At 44.3% G+C, this 17756-nt stretch overlaps 1 protein-coding gene across 2 annotated transcripts in view; it reads right to left on the bottom strand.

The window, feature by feature from the left end:
• Positions 1-17756, bottom strand: part of Ccdc149 (coiled-coil domain containing 149) — a 114482-nt gene that overhangs the window by 16672 nt on the left and 80054 nt on the right. Inside the window, exons 5-11 of one of the 2 annotated variants that reach the window (XM_029565538.1) lie at positions 15225-15341; positions 14304-14476; positions 13565-13637; positions 12168-12252; positions 9216-9360; positions 3183-3259; positions 1622-1654 (exon numbers count right to left, since the gene is read on the bottom strand). In XM_029565538.1, coding sequence (XP_029421398.1) covers positions 1622-1654; positions 3183-3259; positions 9216-9360; positions 12168-12252; positions 13565-13637; positions 14304-14476; positions 15225-15341 — 703 coding nt within the window. The remainder of the gene's footprint in view (positions 1-1621; positions 1655-3182; positions 3260-9215; positions 9361-12167; positions 12253-13564; positions 13638-14303; positions 14477-15224; positions 15342-17756) is intronic. The other variant, XM_008837330.3, reaches the window with a different exon arrangement.

The raw sequence follows: 17756 nt of genomic DNA on the forward strand, positions 1-17756 counted from the left end.
TAGCTCAACTGGTAGCAGGACTGTCTAGTATTCATGAGGCCCTGGGTTTAACCCACAGCACCGCATGAACAGGATGCCTCCATGAATGCCTGCACTTCCAGTGCTGGGGAGGTAGAGGCAGGAGGATCAGAAGTTCAAGGTCATCCTCAGCTACCATATTGAGTTCAAGGCCAGACTGGGCTACATGAGACTATGTCTCAAAAGAGAAAAGAAAAGACTATGGTGTTGGTCAAGAGAGTGAAGAAGGGGCAAGAGTCGACTTATAATTCATTCTGCCATGGGCTTTTCCACCACAGTCCACAACAGCCTCAGAAGAGGTTGCTCTGGCTTCTAAATTACTTCTCTCTGGCCCTGCTTTGGGAACCAGGCTTCACTGACCCAGGTTGCCCTTCTTTCTCATCTCAGAACCGGTCACCCAGCCCCTGTAAAATGACTGGTAAGACCTGAGACACCCAAGTTTACTGCCAACCTCTTGGCCTTAGGTGTTGGTTAACTTCTTCCCTCTGTTTTCTCATCTAAGTCACACAGCTCAGACAAGATGGAGAAAGGGGGACTGTTCTTGCATATGTCAGCTCTGTCCAGGAGATAGTTTCCTGGAAAGCCAGCTCTGAGGGCCACATCAGCAAGGAAAAATGCTGCGATAGATTAGCAATGTCTGCCACTGGTATGAGAATGGGTGTTGTATAATGCACACCAAGCATTTGCCATCCTGGAACTTCTTGTTCTTAACTCTTCTTCGGGTCGGGGGGTGGCATTCAATGACTCTGCCCTTCATTCCCCCCTCATGATAATGTCTTGGTCACACATTCAACACTAAGCCCCACACAACTTCCTGTTTTCATTGATGGGGATCCATCTTGCTTATTGGACTGCAGCTCCAAGGAGTATGAGGGACAAGACCAAGTTGCCTGGTGCCATGCTGTATGCACAAAGCTAAAGCCCAAAATAGGTACCAATCCATGGATGGTCTGACTTATTGAAGAAGACATTGTTCCCTTCAAGTTGCTGGTAAATAAGACAGAGTGGACAATTCTCTGAATCCATTGGGACTCAGCATCCCCAACTCTGATCTTGCTGCTGTTTGGAAAGAGGACGAGAAAGAGGAGGAGAAGGAGGAGAAGTGGAAACAACACATTGTCTCTTGCTCCACCCTGCAGCATATTAAATGAAGACACGTGAAGCAAGGAGCTGAAGGCTGGTGTGATTCACACAGGAAGAGGTGCCCCCCCACCCTTATTTTCACCAATGATGCAAACACCCTAACCCATCCACACATGCTTCACGCATGTCCAAGTGAGGCTGTTGCCATGGCACAGACTGTATCCAAACTGGGAAGTGCTACTCTCCTGTCCTTCTTTTGTATCTGTGTGGACGTCAAACACTAGAACCTCCTTGCCCACAATAAAACATCCACCCAAGCTTGTCTCTCAAGCTAAGTGCACTCGCTAATACTTACTTTGCATTAGTTGAATTCTCTGTTTCAATGGGCTATTCTATCAGGAAAGGCCTGAGCCTATCACAGAGAGATGGATAATGAATTTCTACTGTTTACATGCAGAGGTGATAGAAGTCCTTAATATTAGCCACAATCCCTCCCCATATTTTTTTTTAAAAAACGTACTCCCAAATCCAACCGAAACATTGTAGCTCAGGCCTTCCGCAGCAGAAAGAAGGAAAAAACAGTTGTTATTACAGAACAGCCATTTGAAGTCTCACCTGACCAAATAAATACCAGGCACAGGAAACTCCTAGCATTCATCCACTCATTCAACTTCCATCTTTTTACATAAATTACACAAATGAAACAGTGGGAAAATTCACTAAGTCATTTTGAGAGGGAAAAAAATTCAAAGCTTCGGTACACGCACAGAAACTGCAATCTAGCTGCACAAACAGACGACAAATTTGTCCAACTGTGTTGAAAGTCAATGTAATAAAAGAGAGGCCTTCACAGAAGATGAAGTTTGAACAGCATCAAAAGCGGACTGTATAAAACGGATCATTCAAACCCCCAGGGTGGTACTCGCCACTAATTAGTTCTGTGAGGTCTTTTGACATCCAGTTCAAGGAATCTCTGTGAAAAATTCCAATTTATGAAACATACTTGCAGGCAACGTAAGATTTACACTGAGGAAAACGTTATGTTGTCCACCTCTGTAGCAATTTCTATTTCTCCTCCGTACAGGAAAGCAGCCCACGGGAGCCAAGGGAAGAGAGACTGCGCTCTGTGCAGAAAGGGCAAGGGACTAAAAATACCCGGACAATGTTCCTTCCAGGGAACAAGGAGGTGTAGAAAATGATAAACCTAAGTTTCCTAACAGCCTAAAGACGAAGGCAAAGAACAGACAGGGTCTCCTGAAAGGGGTATTTTATCAGGATAAATGGGAAAAGTATAGCTCATTAGATTGAAATATCAGCTTCTCACACGTACAAATGTGGGGGGAAATAACCTCCTCAGGATATTTTTGTTTTCAAGCTACGTAAAAATGTTGAAAGGGGGAAGGTAGGAGAAGGTGCCTGTGAAGTGCGTCTGGGTTAGGGACATCGTTGCCTCTTCATTTTTAGTACTGGTGATTAAACTGAACAAATCTTTGTGTGTTTTTACATTCTGTTTTAGGGCTGATAATTAAATTGCACAAATCTTTGTAAGATCTTATATTCATTTTTAGGACTGATGTTAAATTGAACAAATCTTTGTATATTCTCATATTCATTTTGGGAAGGAAGATTACACGGAACAAATCTTTCTAACATGCCTACAGATAAAAACGAAGAAACTCACGACATCTACAAAGGTTAGCACAAGCATGTGTGCGCACAGACACACAACACACACACACACACACACACACACACACACACACACACACACACACACACACACACACACACACACACACACACACACATTGATAGCTTGAAAGTTTAGGTTAGCAAAACTTCAGTATCCCACTGATAAGAACTGGAATGTTTATTGTCTATTTCTGAATTTTCCTCTTTTCCCAGTCTACCACTTCCTTTTAAAATTTGAAACATTTGTGGATTATTCAGCAACAATTTCCAAATAAAGGGGCTTCCAATCCAACATGCAGAATCCTTGCAAATTATGTGAGGGAGCTCTTAAGAAAATGAACAAAATCCCAAACAAAAGGAAAAATCAGTATTTATGAATTTCTGCTTACCCGGAAGACTCCACAAACCAGAAACTTCTAAAGTTCTTAATTTCTTTTCCAGCTCTGCCACTCGATTCCCTAGGATTCTAGAAAAGGTGGAAAATAATAAGAGATCAATGAATTACTTGTCAGCTCTTAGGCCTAGGAGGTGGCTATCAGGGAACTCCATAGATTTGAGATACATCCTAAACAGGAAGCATTATGTGTGAACATAATACATATTCTACTGAAGTGAATGTGGAAATATAAAATGAGTCACTGTATATACACACATACATATACTCATATATTTTAATATTTATTTATTTATTGTATGAGTGTATTGCCTACATGTATGTAAGTGCATCAGTGTCCTGCAATGCCTGTGCAGGTCAGAAGAAGGTGTCTGATTCCCCTGGAACTGAAGTTACAGACAGTTGTTAGTGGTCATACAGATGCTGGGAAATTAACCTGAGTCCTCTGCAAGAGCAGCCAGTCTCTCTGCAAGAAAGCCATCTTTCCAGCCCCCATATATATTTTAAATACTATTCAATTGAGTCCTCTTCCACAAAGCAATTTTTTGGAGGCTGAACAATTCCACCACTGCCCAAAACATCGGAAGGAATTTCCACTGGAGAATCATTCATTGCTAAAGATGACAATTAATTTTGAATGCTCTTAGTAGCATCAGACCTTCATTCTTTGAGAGTAGATTAATGTTTGGAACCAATAAGTAAGATGAATGGATATGCTTAGAACGCTATTTCTGAGGCAATGTAGATAATAAGATTGGCCTTCTTAGACTCACGTCATCAGGTCTTACTGATGTCCCTGCCCTTGATGTTGAGAAAGATGTTTGACAGTGCATAGGTGTTCAATAAATAATTAAGTAAATGCTTCTTCTTTTTTCATAATCTGCAATCATGTAAGGAAAAACTGAATAATAAATATTTCAAAAGAGTTTTCAGTGAGTCAGCAAGATGGCTCAGTGGGTAAAGGCGGCTGTCACCATGACTGACGACCTGAGTTCGATCCCTAGCACCCACATGTTGGGTGGAAGGCGAGAACAGACTCCCACAAGTTGTCCTCTCTCTCTCTCTCTCTCTCTCTCACACACACACACACACACACACACACACACACACAGAGCACAGCACATACACACACCTCCCACATAAATAAATTTTTAAAAATCTTTTTAGAGAATTTTCAGTGATTTGAGAGAATAACAAAGCTGTTTTTCAAGATGACCATTTTGATTCACTGGGATATTTATGTTCTGGAGTATGTACTAAAAAAGAACAGACTCTGTGCTCGGAAGGCAGGCTTTGTGTTCGTGCATAGGTAGACATCAGTATGGGCATTCATTCCCTCCTTCATTTAAGACACTACATGTAGTTGGGAAATGATTTGATAGTCATCTAAAACCTCACTGTACAGTGGCCTAGAAATTGGAAAACCAGTCTTTATTTACTTGGGGGGCAGTTCTTGGCACTGCTGTGATAAAATGATGTGAAAATCACCTGAACAGCAAAGTCTCAATTCTTTCAGTGGAATGAATTAGAACAGCAGAATTATTCTCTCACCTCTCCTTAGATTCCAGAGATAGCTTCGCACACCCACGTACGCACAGGCCATGAATATGCATACAGCTGCACATATATATGGCTTGGGACTCATCCTTAGTTCACCTGAAGTGACTTACAGCATCTTGACCTTCCCTTCGAGGTCATGGGGAAACTGGCATGGCCCTATGTGGTTGTCTTCATTTAGGTACTTGAAGCTTTGTTTCTTTTTCTTTTCCTTAAGTCTTACAATCTGCATGGTCTGTATCAGTTACTTCCAATTCTTGTTTTATCTGTTGGGTCTGTGTTGCTTTCATGCCCCTGACCCTTCTGTAGACACCATCATTCCTGATCTCCCTTTCAATATTTTGCACAGACCTTCTTCTCACTGCTGATGGGTTTGACATGCAATCATAACAGTACTTGAGCTGATGCCTTTTTCTTAATGAGATCAGATCACATGTTTGTGGCTACTTCTTAGAAACAAAAGATAAGGCTTCACTCCTTAGTGATGCTGAGGGATGCTCTGAGCCAAGATTGGAGATGGGATACAGAAGCTTTGCTTACACTCTTTCTGGTGTTACTGGCTGGATAACCCAGGCATTTCTTCAGGGAATGGAATGAGTGGAATTGCTGGTGCCCCAACATTCCAGTAACCCTAAGTGTGTCAGTAACCGCTATGCTTTTTGGTCTAATACCAGTACCTAACGCAGAGCTGGATGTAATCAAAGGAGCCAGGAGAAGTTGTAATTGTGGTAACAGTACAACAGCACCATCAACAATAGCAACTGAATCACCATGAACACAACTGGCAGCTAATTTTTCCAGAGTCATTAGTGTGAGGCATCAGCCATGCCACACATCTACCTAACATGCATTATTTCATCTGACCTGTAACATACATTGTAAAGCTATCCTCCATTTATAGGCAAGGAAAGTAGGGAACAGAAAAGTGAAGAAATCAACTGGCCCAAGGGCACACCACCACACTTGATTCTTCCCATTAGGAATCAGAGGTATCTTACAGAAATTATTTAGCTTGACCAAACCAATAAGCAGGACTCAAGGGCGAGTCTTGATTTGAGTCTAGACCTCCATTTGCCTCTGAAGTGCACATTCTTAACACATATACCTGGTGGCACTTTAGAACAAACCTCTCCAGATTTTCTTCATGCCTACAGCAAGCACTTCTTAAAAACTGTGCTCATGGAACGATGGACATAGCCACAGGTGACATGTAAAATATAACTCAGGACGCTTTGCACAAGTCCTCCTGCCTAGCCTGGCCTCACACAGACTCGGACAGGGGTCACAGGAGCTGGTATGAAGCAGCTCTGGTGAAAAGTGGCTGTGGTAGCCACAGTGGCTGGCAGAGTGGAGAAAGGGTATTCAGGAGAGGGAAGGGGGTGAACCTCAGGACCCAAATAAGAGACTGAGACAAAAGGAGATTAGCAGATAGAAAGGGACAGCCTAGAGCACACAGACACAACCAGGGCAGGGCCTGGAGGTACATACAGGCTTGGGAGAGGATATTATTTGATTTGGGTAGGATGAGAGATTTTTTTTAATGTAGTTACAGGTTCTTTGGGGATAGTGGGATTTCAGTATATGTCCCCATTAGTCTAGGACGTCAGGCTTTCCACACAGACTTTACAATGTGGCTTCTGATGACATTATCTAGGATAAGTTTAGGAATCAGTAAAGAGAATTCAGGAGCTGGCCACTCTGGTAGAATCACTGAATGAGAGTTCAGAGGAAAGCCCCAGCCTGAAGGTGAAGCAGGCAGCTGCCAGGCCCTACTGGGGGCCCTTCAAGGCACTATACTGTGGTCCAAGATATCACTGCTCCATGACTACAGCAAGCACTTCTTAAAAACTGTGCTCATGGAACAATGGATGTAGCCATAGGTAACATGCAAAATACAACTGAATTCTCAGCTCATTTGCCATTGGCCAGGGAAGAGGAAGAGGGGGCACTTTTAGGTTTAGCAGGAGAAGTATGTCACTATGTTAGCCACCACCCCACTGCCTCACCACTGGCAAGAACATGCCTTATGGGAAAGGACTGAGGACCAGGGCCAAGACTAGTGAGGTAGTACTTTAACAACTGCCTCTTCTATTGCTGGTGTTGCTACCAACCCATTAGATACGTGAACCTCACTTCTTCTTTAGTGATAACCAGACAACTGCCAACTAGTGGTTAAGAAAAGGAGCAAACAAATTGCCTAGCCACTGAATGTCACCCAAAATATAAAGTCCTATGGCTACTTATCAATTCTCAATATGCTTCCCAGAGGGCCCTCTGCCTGAAGGGAGTGACCTTCAGGAGGTAGAAAGCCAGGAGGGGTAACATGAGCTTCTAGAAAGGAATGCCTTTAGTCCTGAGCACTGCCCCACCCTAATAACATTATTTCATTCCTTCAGCTGAATCAGAAGGGGCAGCAGCAAGCTGACCAAATTTGCATCCTGCTTTTAGTCCTTCATTTGTAGTGTAATTAATTTCTTTATAATATCCTCAGATTAAAAATTTACAGGAAGTATGAAACTTCAGGCCTTCAAGGTTCCAAAAAGTGGCACATTTGACATTTTGTATATGGATATGAAACAATCTTCAAGATCTAACATTACAGAGAGAAAAGCAAGGTAAAAAAACAAGAGCAATTTAAAACATTCTGTAGGTATATGAATACTTGTGTGAGTTTATACATACTATGTATTTGTTTGTATATGCAAGTTTCCAATGTCATATAAAACATTAAAAAAAGGGGTAGATTCTCCCAAGAATGAGGCATTGGATAGCTGAAAAAGGATGCTTGGAGATCCACTGTTATTTAACCATGGCTCAAAAATAATTTTAAAACGCTTGAACATGCAAAGGATGCTTAAACACACAGGGAACAAGGGCTTCACATATGGGCCTGTGCCTATTGGCAGTGGTGTGTGAGGTTGCAAAGAATCCGGAGCCCTAGCTAGGTACTTCTGAGGAGTAAGAACAGGGCAGGCTTACTGCCAGCTTCAGGGGATCCTGAAAGACCCCAGATTCCCATTCCTGTCTCCTGAGAGGTGTCTGCAGTTCAGCAAGGCTGTTTCATTTTGCAAAGCAGTTGTAAATTTCTCCTGTCAATAAATTACACTGTCATCCGGGGAGCTTGCCGGCCTCCCTTTGATGCTTTCGCTTTCTCCACATACATCTTCATCTCCGGTGCGGTCTTCCTTGCACTCCATCATTTCCCTTTCCTCTTTTGTTTTTATAATACTTTCAATCATTTCTCCATGGCCTCTTCCTTGGGTGTCTCTGCCTTTAGCAGCCCCAATTCTCTGCTCCCTCTCTTGATACCAGGCCTAACACTGCTGCTCTTGCTCAGTTCTTTTGCCGTGTCATTGCGGTGCTCAGTGTGGGTCTTGGGAGCAGCATCAGCTTTATAATTAGCCAGGATCTGTGTAAGATAAAAATGCAAGCTCCTCTTGTGAAAAAAATTATCATGAGCTTCAAGATGGCAACAGCAACATCCCATGGGATGTCAAGCCCTCAGCATAGTTCGCATGCCACAAAGCTGACCTATCTATGATTTGAGTGTGTTCCTGTGTTGAAAGGTGACTCTCCAAGCTCATAGGTCAATGCTAATGACCTTTGGGAGGTGAGTACAATGAGATGAGGCCAGGATGATGAAGCCCCTATGATGACATTCGTGACTTTATGAGAAAGAGGTTCAGGCGAGCATGCCTGCTACGCTTGGCCAGGTGGTACCTGAGTCATATTTGGATGCAGCAAGCTGGCCATTGTGAGAGCTGGTAGCATGCTTTTGCACTTCTCAGCTTCCTGAGGCATGTCTGAGAAGTAAGTTTCTTGGTTTTAAAAAATTCTGTAAATGGTCTTGTCTCAGATATTCAGTAAAAGGAACAGAACATGGACTGGCATGTCCAACATTTATTCTTCGCACTCTCAGAGCATTTTCAACTTTGTTCTGTTACTCTGACTGCTGCTTTAACCTACCTTAACTACCAGACAGGACGTTCTGCTTCACTCATATTTCCATCTCACCATCTTTCCTCACTTATCTGGAAGAGCAACATGAGGATCCCTGACAGGCCCAGCAGCTTGTAGAAGTTGATGGTCGGGTTCCTGCCAGTCAGAAACCCTGAGTCAAGTCCTGAGGTTGGAGAGGGACCTGCCTCAAAGGAGACCTGGGAGAGAGGCAGGGTAAGAGACCCAGCATTGTCCTACGGGAGCCCCTATGACCTGGGCATTTCTCAGTGTGGGGCTTAGAGAAAACACTTACTAAGACACCAGGATTCATGTTGTGTTGACTCTGTGGATAACTGGATGTGGATAACTGGGATACATCCTGTAGAGCAAAAGCCCAGTTCTGGTTTCGTGGGTTTTTTCCCCCCCTAGATTTCTGGAGGTTACTTCTTCCTGGAAGGTCTGTGGTTTACAAATTTCAGGAAACTCATCCCTGCTCTCCTACCCACCCCCAGCCCAAGAGCCTACTGCATACCTGTTGGTCTGCCGCTGGTGCTGAATGACCATGTTTTTCTCATGGATTGTCTCCAGCAGGGCAGTGGCCAGAGATTTCAGGTCTGCGATGGACTGTGGAGTAGCTGGGAGGCTGCACCCATGATCCTCAGAGAGCAGATCCTGAACTGTGGACACAAAGCTGACAGCTTAGTCATGAAGTCTGGAACATGGGACTGCAATCCCATGTCTGTTCTTCCTGGATGATGGAGAGTCCTGAGCTTTGCAATGTTACTGTGTTGAACTGAGAGCCACTTTGTAATGTTACTGTGCTGAACTGAGAGTCACCCTTAAGTATCAAAAGTAAAACAGCATAATACCCAGTCTGAGAGTCAAGCAGAAAAGTCTTTTCCTTTTTTTTCCTTTTTTTTTCTTTTCTTTTTTCTTTTTCATACTCAGATGGAACCCAGAGCTCTGCACATGGCAGGCAAGTGCTCTCTCACTGAGCCATACTCATCTCTCCATCTTTCCATCTCAGTAACTTTTTGGAGGGTAATATATTCATTTTCCCAGTATAGTAAGACACTTTCAAGCTAAGTCATTGAGGCTTAAAACTGAAAAAAAAAAAAAAAACACCTGGCAAGCATTATTTCCATTTTGAAAACAAGAAAGCAAGTCATAGAGGGGTTAAAAACACTGGCAAGAGGCCATATTACCATGCAAAGGACAGTCACTCTTTGCCCTAACTCCCTACTTATTGCAAAAGTAACATAGCACTATAGAAAGGGGAAAGGAGGGGAAACACAAAGCAACCACCCTGGTTTTCCTCCCAGAAAATAACAAACACTGTGATTCTCTTTGAATATCATCTCCCACATGACCACATGTACACATGCAGATTCATACAGTATTTTCTCCTATATTGAGGAAAACACTACTTTTTCACTTAGCAATATTCCACATCATTAATATTCCCTGAAACATAAACGTTAATACCTGCTTTAATAGCCCATATAGGTATGTAATGACTCATTTAGCTGCTGCTAAATATGTCATTTCCAATTAATACATACATATATATAACTTTATATTATATGAAGAACTTTCTTGGAACAAAAAGTTCACATATGTCTAATTTATTTCTTGCTACTTCAGAGAGGACCTGTTTAGGTTTTTCATAAGGGGTTGCCATTGTTGGGGGGTAATGAACATGTGAGCACAGGTGCCCCGTGGAGAACACAGGCATTAGACTCCCTGGAGCTAGAGTTACAGGTGTTTATGAGCTGCCTGACCTGGGTACTGGGAATCAAGTTTGGGTCCTCTGGACGATGAAGAGTTCTTAACCACTGAGTCATCTTTCCAGCCTCCAAGGTTTATAAGTTTTGATTACCAATGCCAATATGTTGTTGGCAATGAGTCTCTCTCATAGGTTTTCTAGAATGTTTGGATCAGTGTGTAGTTCTGCATGATGGTGATGCCAACATCAGTGCCAACACAGGGATCCACACTCTAGTTGTTTGTTAGGTATGGTATCCAAGGCTAACCACAGATGGGGTTCTGTAGTGGGGGTATATGCATGTATACATGTTCATGTGTATGCATGGGTATGTGAGTGCATGTACAGACCAGGGTCAACATCAGTGTCTTCCTCAATCACTCTCCACCTTAGTTGTTGTTGTTGTTGTTTTTACTTATTTATTTGTATTTTTATGTATATGAATGTTTTGCCTGCATGTATGTAAGTGCACCCATATTGTACAAAGCACATAGAGGCCAGAAGAGGGTACTGGATGCCTTAGAACTGGAGTTACAAATGGTTGTTAGCCACCACATGGGTGCTAGGAATCGAACCTCTGTTCTCTGCAAGAGCAGCCAGTGTTCTTAACTGCAGTGCCATCTCCAGCGCCCCTCCACCTTAGTTTTTAAGACAAGTCTCTCACTGAATCTGGAGCTTGCCAATTAGCCTCAACTGGCTAGTCAGTGAGATCCAAGGATCCTCTTGTCTCCTTCTCACCAGTGTTAGGATTTCAAGTGTGCACCACCACACCCAGCTTTTTACAGGGGTGCTGGGTATCTGATCTCAGGTCTTCATGGTTGCACAGCAGGCATTTTACCCACTGAGCCACATAGATGGGCTTTTTCACACTTTTATAGAATATTATAGTTTCCTGTTTGAGAACACTTCTAGGATGTTCATTTCTAATTGAGTGGAAAAAGGAAGTTGCATGAAAAGAGTCTTGATTATTAGGAACACTGGAGACCCAGTGTTTTTTAAAGCCAGTTCTGATTAAGACTGGGACCTGAAAGTTACTGGTCTATGCTGTCAGCAGCTGGGAAGCGGGTCTGGGCAACTTAGGCTTGTGTCGAGAACTGACTGCCGAATATGAAGTGCCAGACCCAAGCTTTCTGCTATTTATTCCCCTGGACTGTTCCTGGAAGATCATTATTTTTCATCGGAATTGACAGGAAGGACGAACAAAGCTGCAATCAATAAGAGCTTCTTTGAAAAAGGCACATGTTCCCGTGTTCCCTGGTGCAGTCTCTCGGCAGGAGGGGGCTTTTCCATTCTGTCTGCAGAGGCCAGAAGTGCTCCCAAAGAGGCTGAACATCTCTTAGAGGCGCTCAGTTGGTAATCAGGAAATGAAAAACATTCTGGAGAGGACAGACATTGCAGGAGAGTATGTCCACATGGGTCCAGTCACCAGAAGGGCACTAATGCAGCGGCTCTTAAAGTGGGGTCTCCCATAGCAGCAGACCACCTGGGAATCCTGCAGACTACAGCTTCTGAGGTTCCCCACCCCAGACCTGCCACATCAGAAGCTCAGGGGAATCTGGGTTAGAAGAAGGGCTCAGGTAATCTTGATGTAGGTAAAGTGGGGAAGTCACTGTTCTCAAGATTGTCTCACTTCCAGACTCAAACCCCGAGGCTTAGATGGGACCGGGACTACAGCTTTGTTCTCAGAAGCTGGACCTACCTGGATTTGGTTGCGCCTACCTTGCTTTGCAGACAGGACCCCAGTCAGAGCACTGCTGCTGGATTTGCCCTGGCCCTTGGAGTTTTTCCGTCTCTCAAGAGCATTCTTCAGCAGCAATGGGGGAAAAAAAACCAAAAACTTTTGTTAGAAAAGCCAACAATGGAAAAATACCTCAGTAAGGAGATGCACCCCCACCCTCTGCTCACAAGAACTGCAGCAGATTCCTAATGCAGGCTTAAACATGGGACTCTCAGCCCTTGGGATTTTAAAGACCCAATATAAAGTTGTTTTGTTTTTTAAGTTACTGCATAGGAGGAAGAGGTGTCTAATACATGCTCCTTAAATCAAATCTGAAGCAAGAAGCTAGTCTAGCACATGAAGTCACTTTTTATGGAAATTTCTTTGGAATAGACATGAGATGGAGAAGAAGTTTGCTTTCTTGTACCAAAGGTGGTATCTGGAAGGATGTGATGCTTGGGTTGGAAAGAGCACCATGATCAATTAGTGATGTCTGCCTCACACACAAGATCAAAGAAATGCACATACATTGCTGATGTGCCGTACTTGGAACAGATTCTTGTAGTCAAATTGATAAGTGTACAGTCAGTGATTAGTACACAGAACAAGGTACATGCTACATGAATGCATCCATGTTTACACTACATATTTAAAAGCTCATATTTCCTTGGCCTCGTGTTCATATATAGGTTGGTGTAAATGGAAGTGTAGTCCCCCAGCCCCACCCCCCGACTGGAGATCTCTGAGAACAAAAGCTAATGTCAACAACCAGGACAATGAGCCAGCTCTCCCAAGCATCCCATCAGCTATGAAAATTCACCCTCAGGAAGAGACATCAATCTATTTTCAAAGCAAAGAAACCCAGGAGAGTTTTCTAATTATAACACTTAAAACTACCATCTGCAGAAACAGATATTATCAAACTAATGGAGCTGGAATTAGACTAAATAACAGTGGTAGAATTTGAACATTCTACCCTTTCAGTGTGCCATGAACATTAATATTTGGGTTGTGACATCCTGGCTTCATTCTTCTCCCTTAGAAAGCATTTTCTCATGGCTGATTATGAGACAGGCAGTATCCAACAACTACACGTGAAGAGGAAATGGAGAGGAACCCAAACATGGGCCGAGGCTGTAAGATGGAAGGACACAGAATTTGGAGGTCTTGGGTGCTTGGTCCAGGTTACAGCCATAGAAACAGAAACTGGGAAAAGATGATGATAGGAGTTTGCTGTTTGGGAGAGTCTACTGGTGACCCCAGTTAGGGCTCCTATTGGGCTCCATTTGGGAGGACAGAAAAGCACTGAAATGTCTTGGCACATAAAGGAGAATCAAAATGGAATGACACTACTCAGGTACACAGTGGCAAATCACTAGCATGGTCTTGATTACACTACCTTGTACTTGGCAATGTTCGATTTCAGGAGGCTGACCTCTTCAAGGAGCTGTTTCAATCTCTCTTGAAGGTATCTAGAAAAAAAGCACATATAACCAGGATGGGCTTGGGGGCAAAAGAAAACCCACTGAATGATAAGGGCTAAACATGGAAACCTGCTGTCGTTTGCATGTAATGCCTTCCTTCTTGCCCCAGAGAGGAGAAAGAGGAAAATGTGTATCTTTGTGACCTTTTCTTAAATGGATGCAATCAAGGTCAAACATGCCCAAACCAGACACCCTGCTTTAAAACAGCCCTCACAGAGATCCCCTAAGGTATGGCAACACAGTTTTCACATAATTCTCATTAAGATGATTCCACTGGGGAACGAACCAGGAAGAGGTGATGCCAGGCATAACATGAAGTCAGACACATATATACACTGAAATCTGCCTGGGGGGAAAGACACAGTGAAGGGAATTTCTCAATTTATTTTCTTATTCTTTCCCTTCTCCTTGACAGCAATCACAAACCACTCTCTCTGGCTTTTTATCCTTGTGAGTCAATGAGAGAGGGTGTGGGAAGTGGGGGGACATATGTAGATATCCAGTCCCTCTCTTCTTACTTTTAAAACTAGTATATTGCCATCATTTGGGGCAGGGGTTATGACCTGCTTTCTACCCAAAGTGCAGCTATCTCAAATGCAGGCAGGACTTCAGGGACCCCCTTATCCCCACCCCCCACCAGCATGTACCACCTGCCTGTTTTCCATGCACAACGCATCTACATCGATGATGCGGTTTTCGTGCCCACCGAGGATGTGGTTGAGCTCCTGGTTCAGCCTGTCCACTTTGTTCTGGTAGGAAGCCCGCTCCTCCTTAACATCCTGGAGCTCATCCACCGAGGCCTGCAGGTCATGCTCCAAAGACTCAATCTGAAACCCAAGAAATGCCCACACTGACAGAGCTGTCCTCAGACATGGGCTTCCCAGCTAGGGCTGCAACCTCCACTGGCTGGCTGACTTTTGAGAGTTTAGGAGTACCACACATGTGCTAGATAGTTACCCACACTGTGGACTGGATAAGAGCTAGAGCAGGGGATTACCTGACACCTACTCTACTGTAGGTGGGACAGGAGAGGGGCAGCTGCTTAGGAAACCAGGCCTAGGCTCAACCTCTGCAGACTGCCCCAGCCACAGGCTTAGAAAGCACAGATCAGGGTCTCAGGAATGTATGCTTTTCTAACCCACTCCGACTTGGGCATCCTGCTCCGCTCTTCAAAACCAACTAGCAAGAGAAGAGAAAGGAAGTCTTTGCTCTGGAGCTACTCCTGAAGCAGGGCTTGGTATCCACTGAAATGTTCCCTTCAAAGCACTGCTCAGCATCTTAGTGGAAACTCAAGAATTAAGGCCAGTTTGTCACATTTCCTTCCCTCCCCGCCTATGCTGGTGTGTGTGGAGTCTCTCGGTGTGCTCAGAACAACAGCACTCAGTGCTGGGTGCCACCTAGCTGGGAACCAGGCACCAAGAATGAGCCTAGGAAAAACTGAGGAAGTCCAGCCCTTACTGGGCATCCCCTAGCCTCCTTCTGGTCTTAAATCTAGGTGCATGTGTACCCTGCCTCCTGTCATGTCTGGCCACACGCACACACCGCCCACCCATAACAGACCTCAGTGCTACTCACCTGTTCCTTAGCTCGTTCCAGCTGCTGAACTAAGTCCTCTCGCTCATGGGCTGCAAAGTGCCGTACACCAATTTCTTCATCTCCGAGCCTTTGTTTAGCAATTGTCATCCTCAACAGCTGCATTTTCCATTATTAGAAAAATGCAAGAGAAGACAGAGAAAGTATGAATGAGTGCATCCAAAAAAAGCTCTTCCAAAGGATACTAAGAGACACTTCTAGAAGAAAAAATTTCTGTGAAAAATACTGGCAGAAAGTATGAGATAAACAGTTTGTCAATATTATGAAGTTTTAAGAAAATGAAAACTCTTATAAGTTGTGCATGTTGACATGCGTGTGCACACACATCATATAAGGCTGGGGGCACCCAGGCTTGATCTTGGAAAGTGCTGTAAGTCAATGAGGAAAATCCTGGGCCTCATTTGGACTTAGCAAAGATACAAAATGATCTCCTAGAGGTGGTAAGGCTCAACCAAGATGTGCAGACTCCATACTTTGAATGACTAGGTCCCGCTATCAAAAGCCTGAAAAAGGTCTCTACCCAGGACCAGAGAGATAGACGGTTCAGTGGTTAAGAGCACTGACTGCTCTTACAGAGGACCCGGGTTCGATTCCCAGCACCCACATGGCAGCTAACAACCATCCATAACTCCAGTCCCAGGGTATCTGACACCTTCTTCTGACCTCCACGGGCATTGCATGACACGGGTGCACTTACACACATGCAGGCAATACACTCAGACACATAAAGTAAAAATAAATAAAAGCTGAGCTTGGTGTGCAAGCCTTTAATCCCAGCACTCAGGAGGCAGAGGCAGGGTATCTCTGTGCATTCAAGGCCAGCCTGGTCTACATAGTGAGTTCCAGGCCAGCTGGAGTTACAGGGAGATGCTGTTTGACCAGCGAACAGCCTCAGGAGGCAGAGGGAAGTGGGCGAAATGGAGTGCACATGCTTCTATGCACAGTGATCAAGGGTGTACTAAGAACTTACAAGCCAGAGAATGAATAACAACACATCACGGTACTCAGATGTGTGTGTTTGGGGATGATGACACCATACGTGCTGTCTCGAAGCTCCAAACCTTCTAGGTAAGGCCGTAGTGGGAATTATGGGAGGGGCTCAGGAAGATCTCACAGTCTCAGCATATCCATGCCTATCCATCACAGTGCACTTCCCCTACAGAGGTCCTTGGGTACACCCATTTCTCTCTATGGGTGCATGTGGATAGGGGACAGTTTTTCCCTGTCACGGGGATATAATCTAGTCCAGTCCATTGTGGACATGTTCAGGTAAGGCCGTAGTGGGAATTATGGGAGGCGCTCAGGAAGAGCTCACAGTCTCAGCATATCGATGCCTATCCATCACAGTGCACTTCCCCTACAGAGGTCCTTGGGTACACCCATTTCTCTCTATGGGTGCATGTGGATAGGGGACAGTTTTTCCCTGTCACGGGGATATAATCTAGTCCAGTCCATTGTGGACATGTTTTTCTTGCTCCTGAACAAGCCTTAGAAAAACAGTGGCCAATAGCAACAAGGACTTCAACATTTCTGAAAGACTTGGGCTCAGATGAGAGATAGCATGTTAATTTAATCCAGGGACGAATAATACCTCTTTGAAAAGTGTCGACATGCACAGCCCAGCTGAGGTCAGACAAGGCTACCTCCAGCCTCCCTGCTTCTGCCTCCCACTGTGGGAGGCCTGTCCATGGTCCACTTAGTGCTGTGTTGCTCACATCTTTATTATTCTGATGATTTCGCTGTTTTTATTAAAATCAACATATTGTGGGGTTCGGTGTGCTGCCTGTATCGACATGCACAGCCCAGCTGAGGTCAGACAAGGCTACCTTCAGCATCCCCGCTTCTGCCTCCCACTGTGGGAGGCCTGTCCATGGTCCACTTAGTGCTGTGTTGCTCACATCTTTATTATTCTGATGATTTCGCTGTTTTTATTAAAATCAACATATTGTGGGGTTCGGTGTGCTGCCTGACGGTCACAGCAGGGTAATGAGCATGCACTTTACCTTCGACATTTATCATTTGTCATGATAGTCTTCTAAAGTAACTGTCTAAAATACACAATGCATGGTGCTGACCATAGCCACCTACTGTGCGACAGAACATGGAACTTAGTACTACCATCCAAGTGTAACTGTGCAGCATGACCAACCCCCATCTTCCTGCCCCAGTCTCTGATAGTCACTGCTCTGTTTTCCACTTCCATCCTAGTTCCTGTTCCTGTTGCTGTGATAAACACCATGACCAAAAATAACTTGGGGAAGAAGTGCTTATTTCAGCTTAAACATTAGGGTCACAATCTCTCATCGAGGGAAGTCAGGGTAGGACTCAAGTAGAAACCATGGAAGAATGCTGCTTGCTGGTGGGCTCCCTGGCTCATGGTGAGCTAGCTGTCTTATATAGCCCAGACCCACCTGCCTAGGGATGGTGCCACCCACAGTGGCCTGGACTCTCCCACAGCAATCATCAATCAAGATGATCTCTCACAGACATGGCAATAGACCAATCTGATTGAGG

The sequence above is a fragment of the Nannospalax galili genome, unplaced genomic scaffold (genome assembly GCF_000622305.1).
Source record: "Nannospalax galili isolate Female #2095 unplaced genomic scaffold, S.galili_v1.0 scaffold777, whole genome shotgun sequence".
Classification (NCBI taxonomy): domain Eukaryota; kingdom Metazoa; phylum Chordata; class Mammalia; order Rodentia; family Spalacidae; genus Nannospalax; species Nannospalax galili.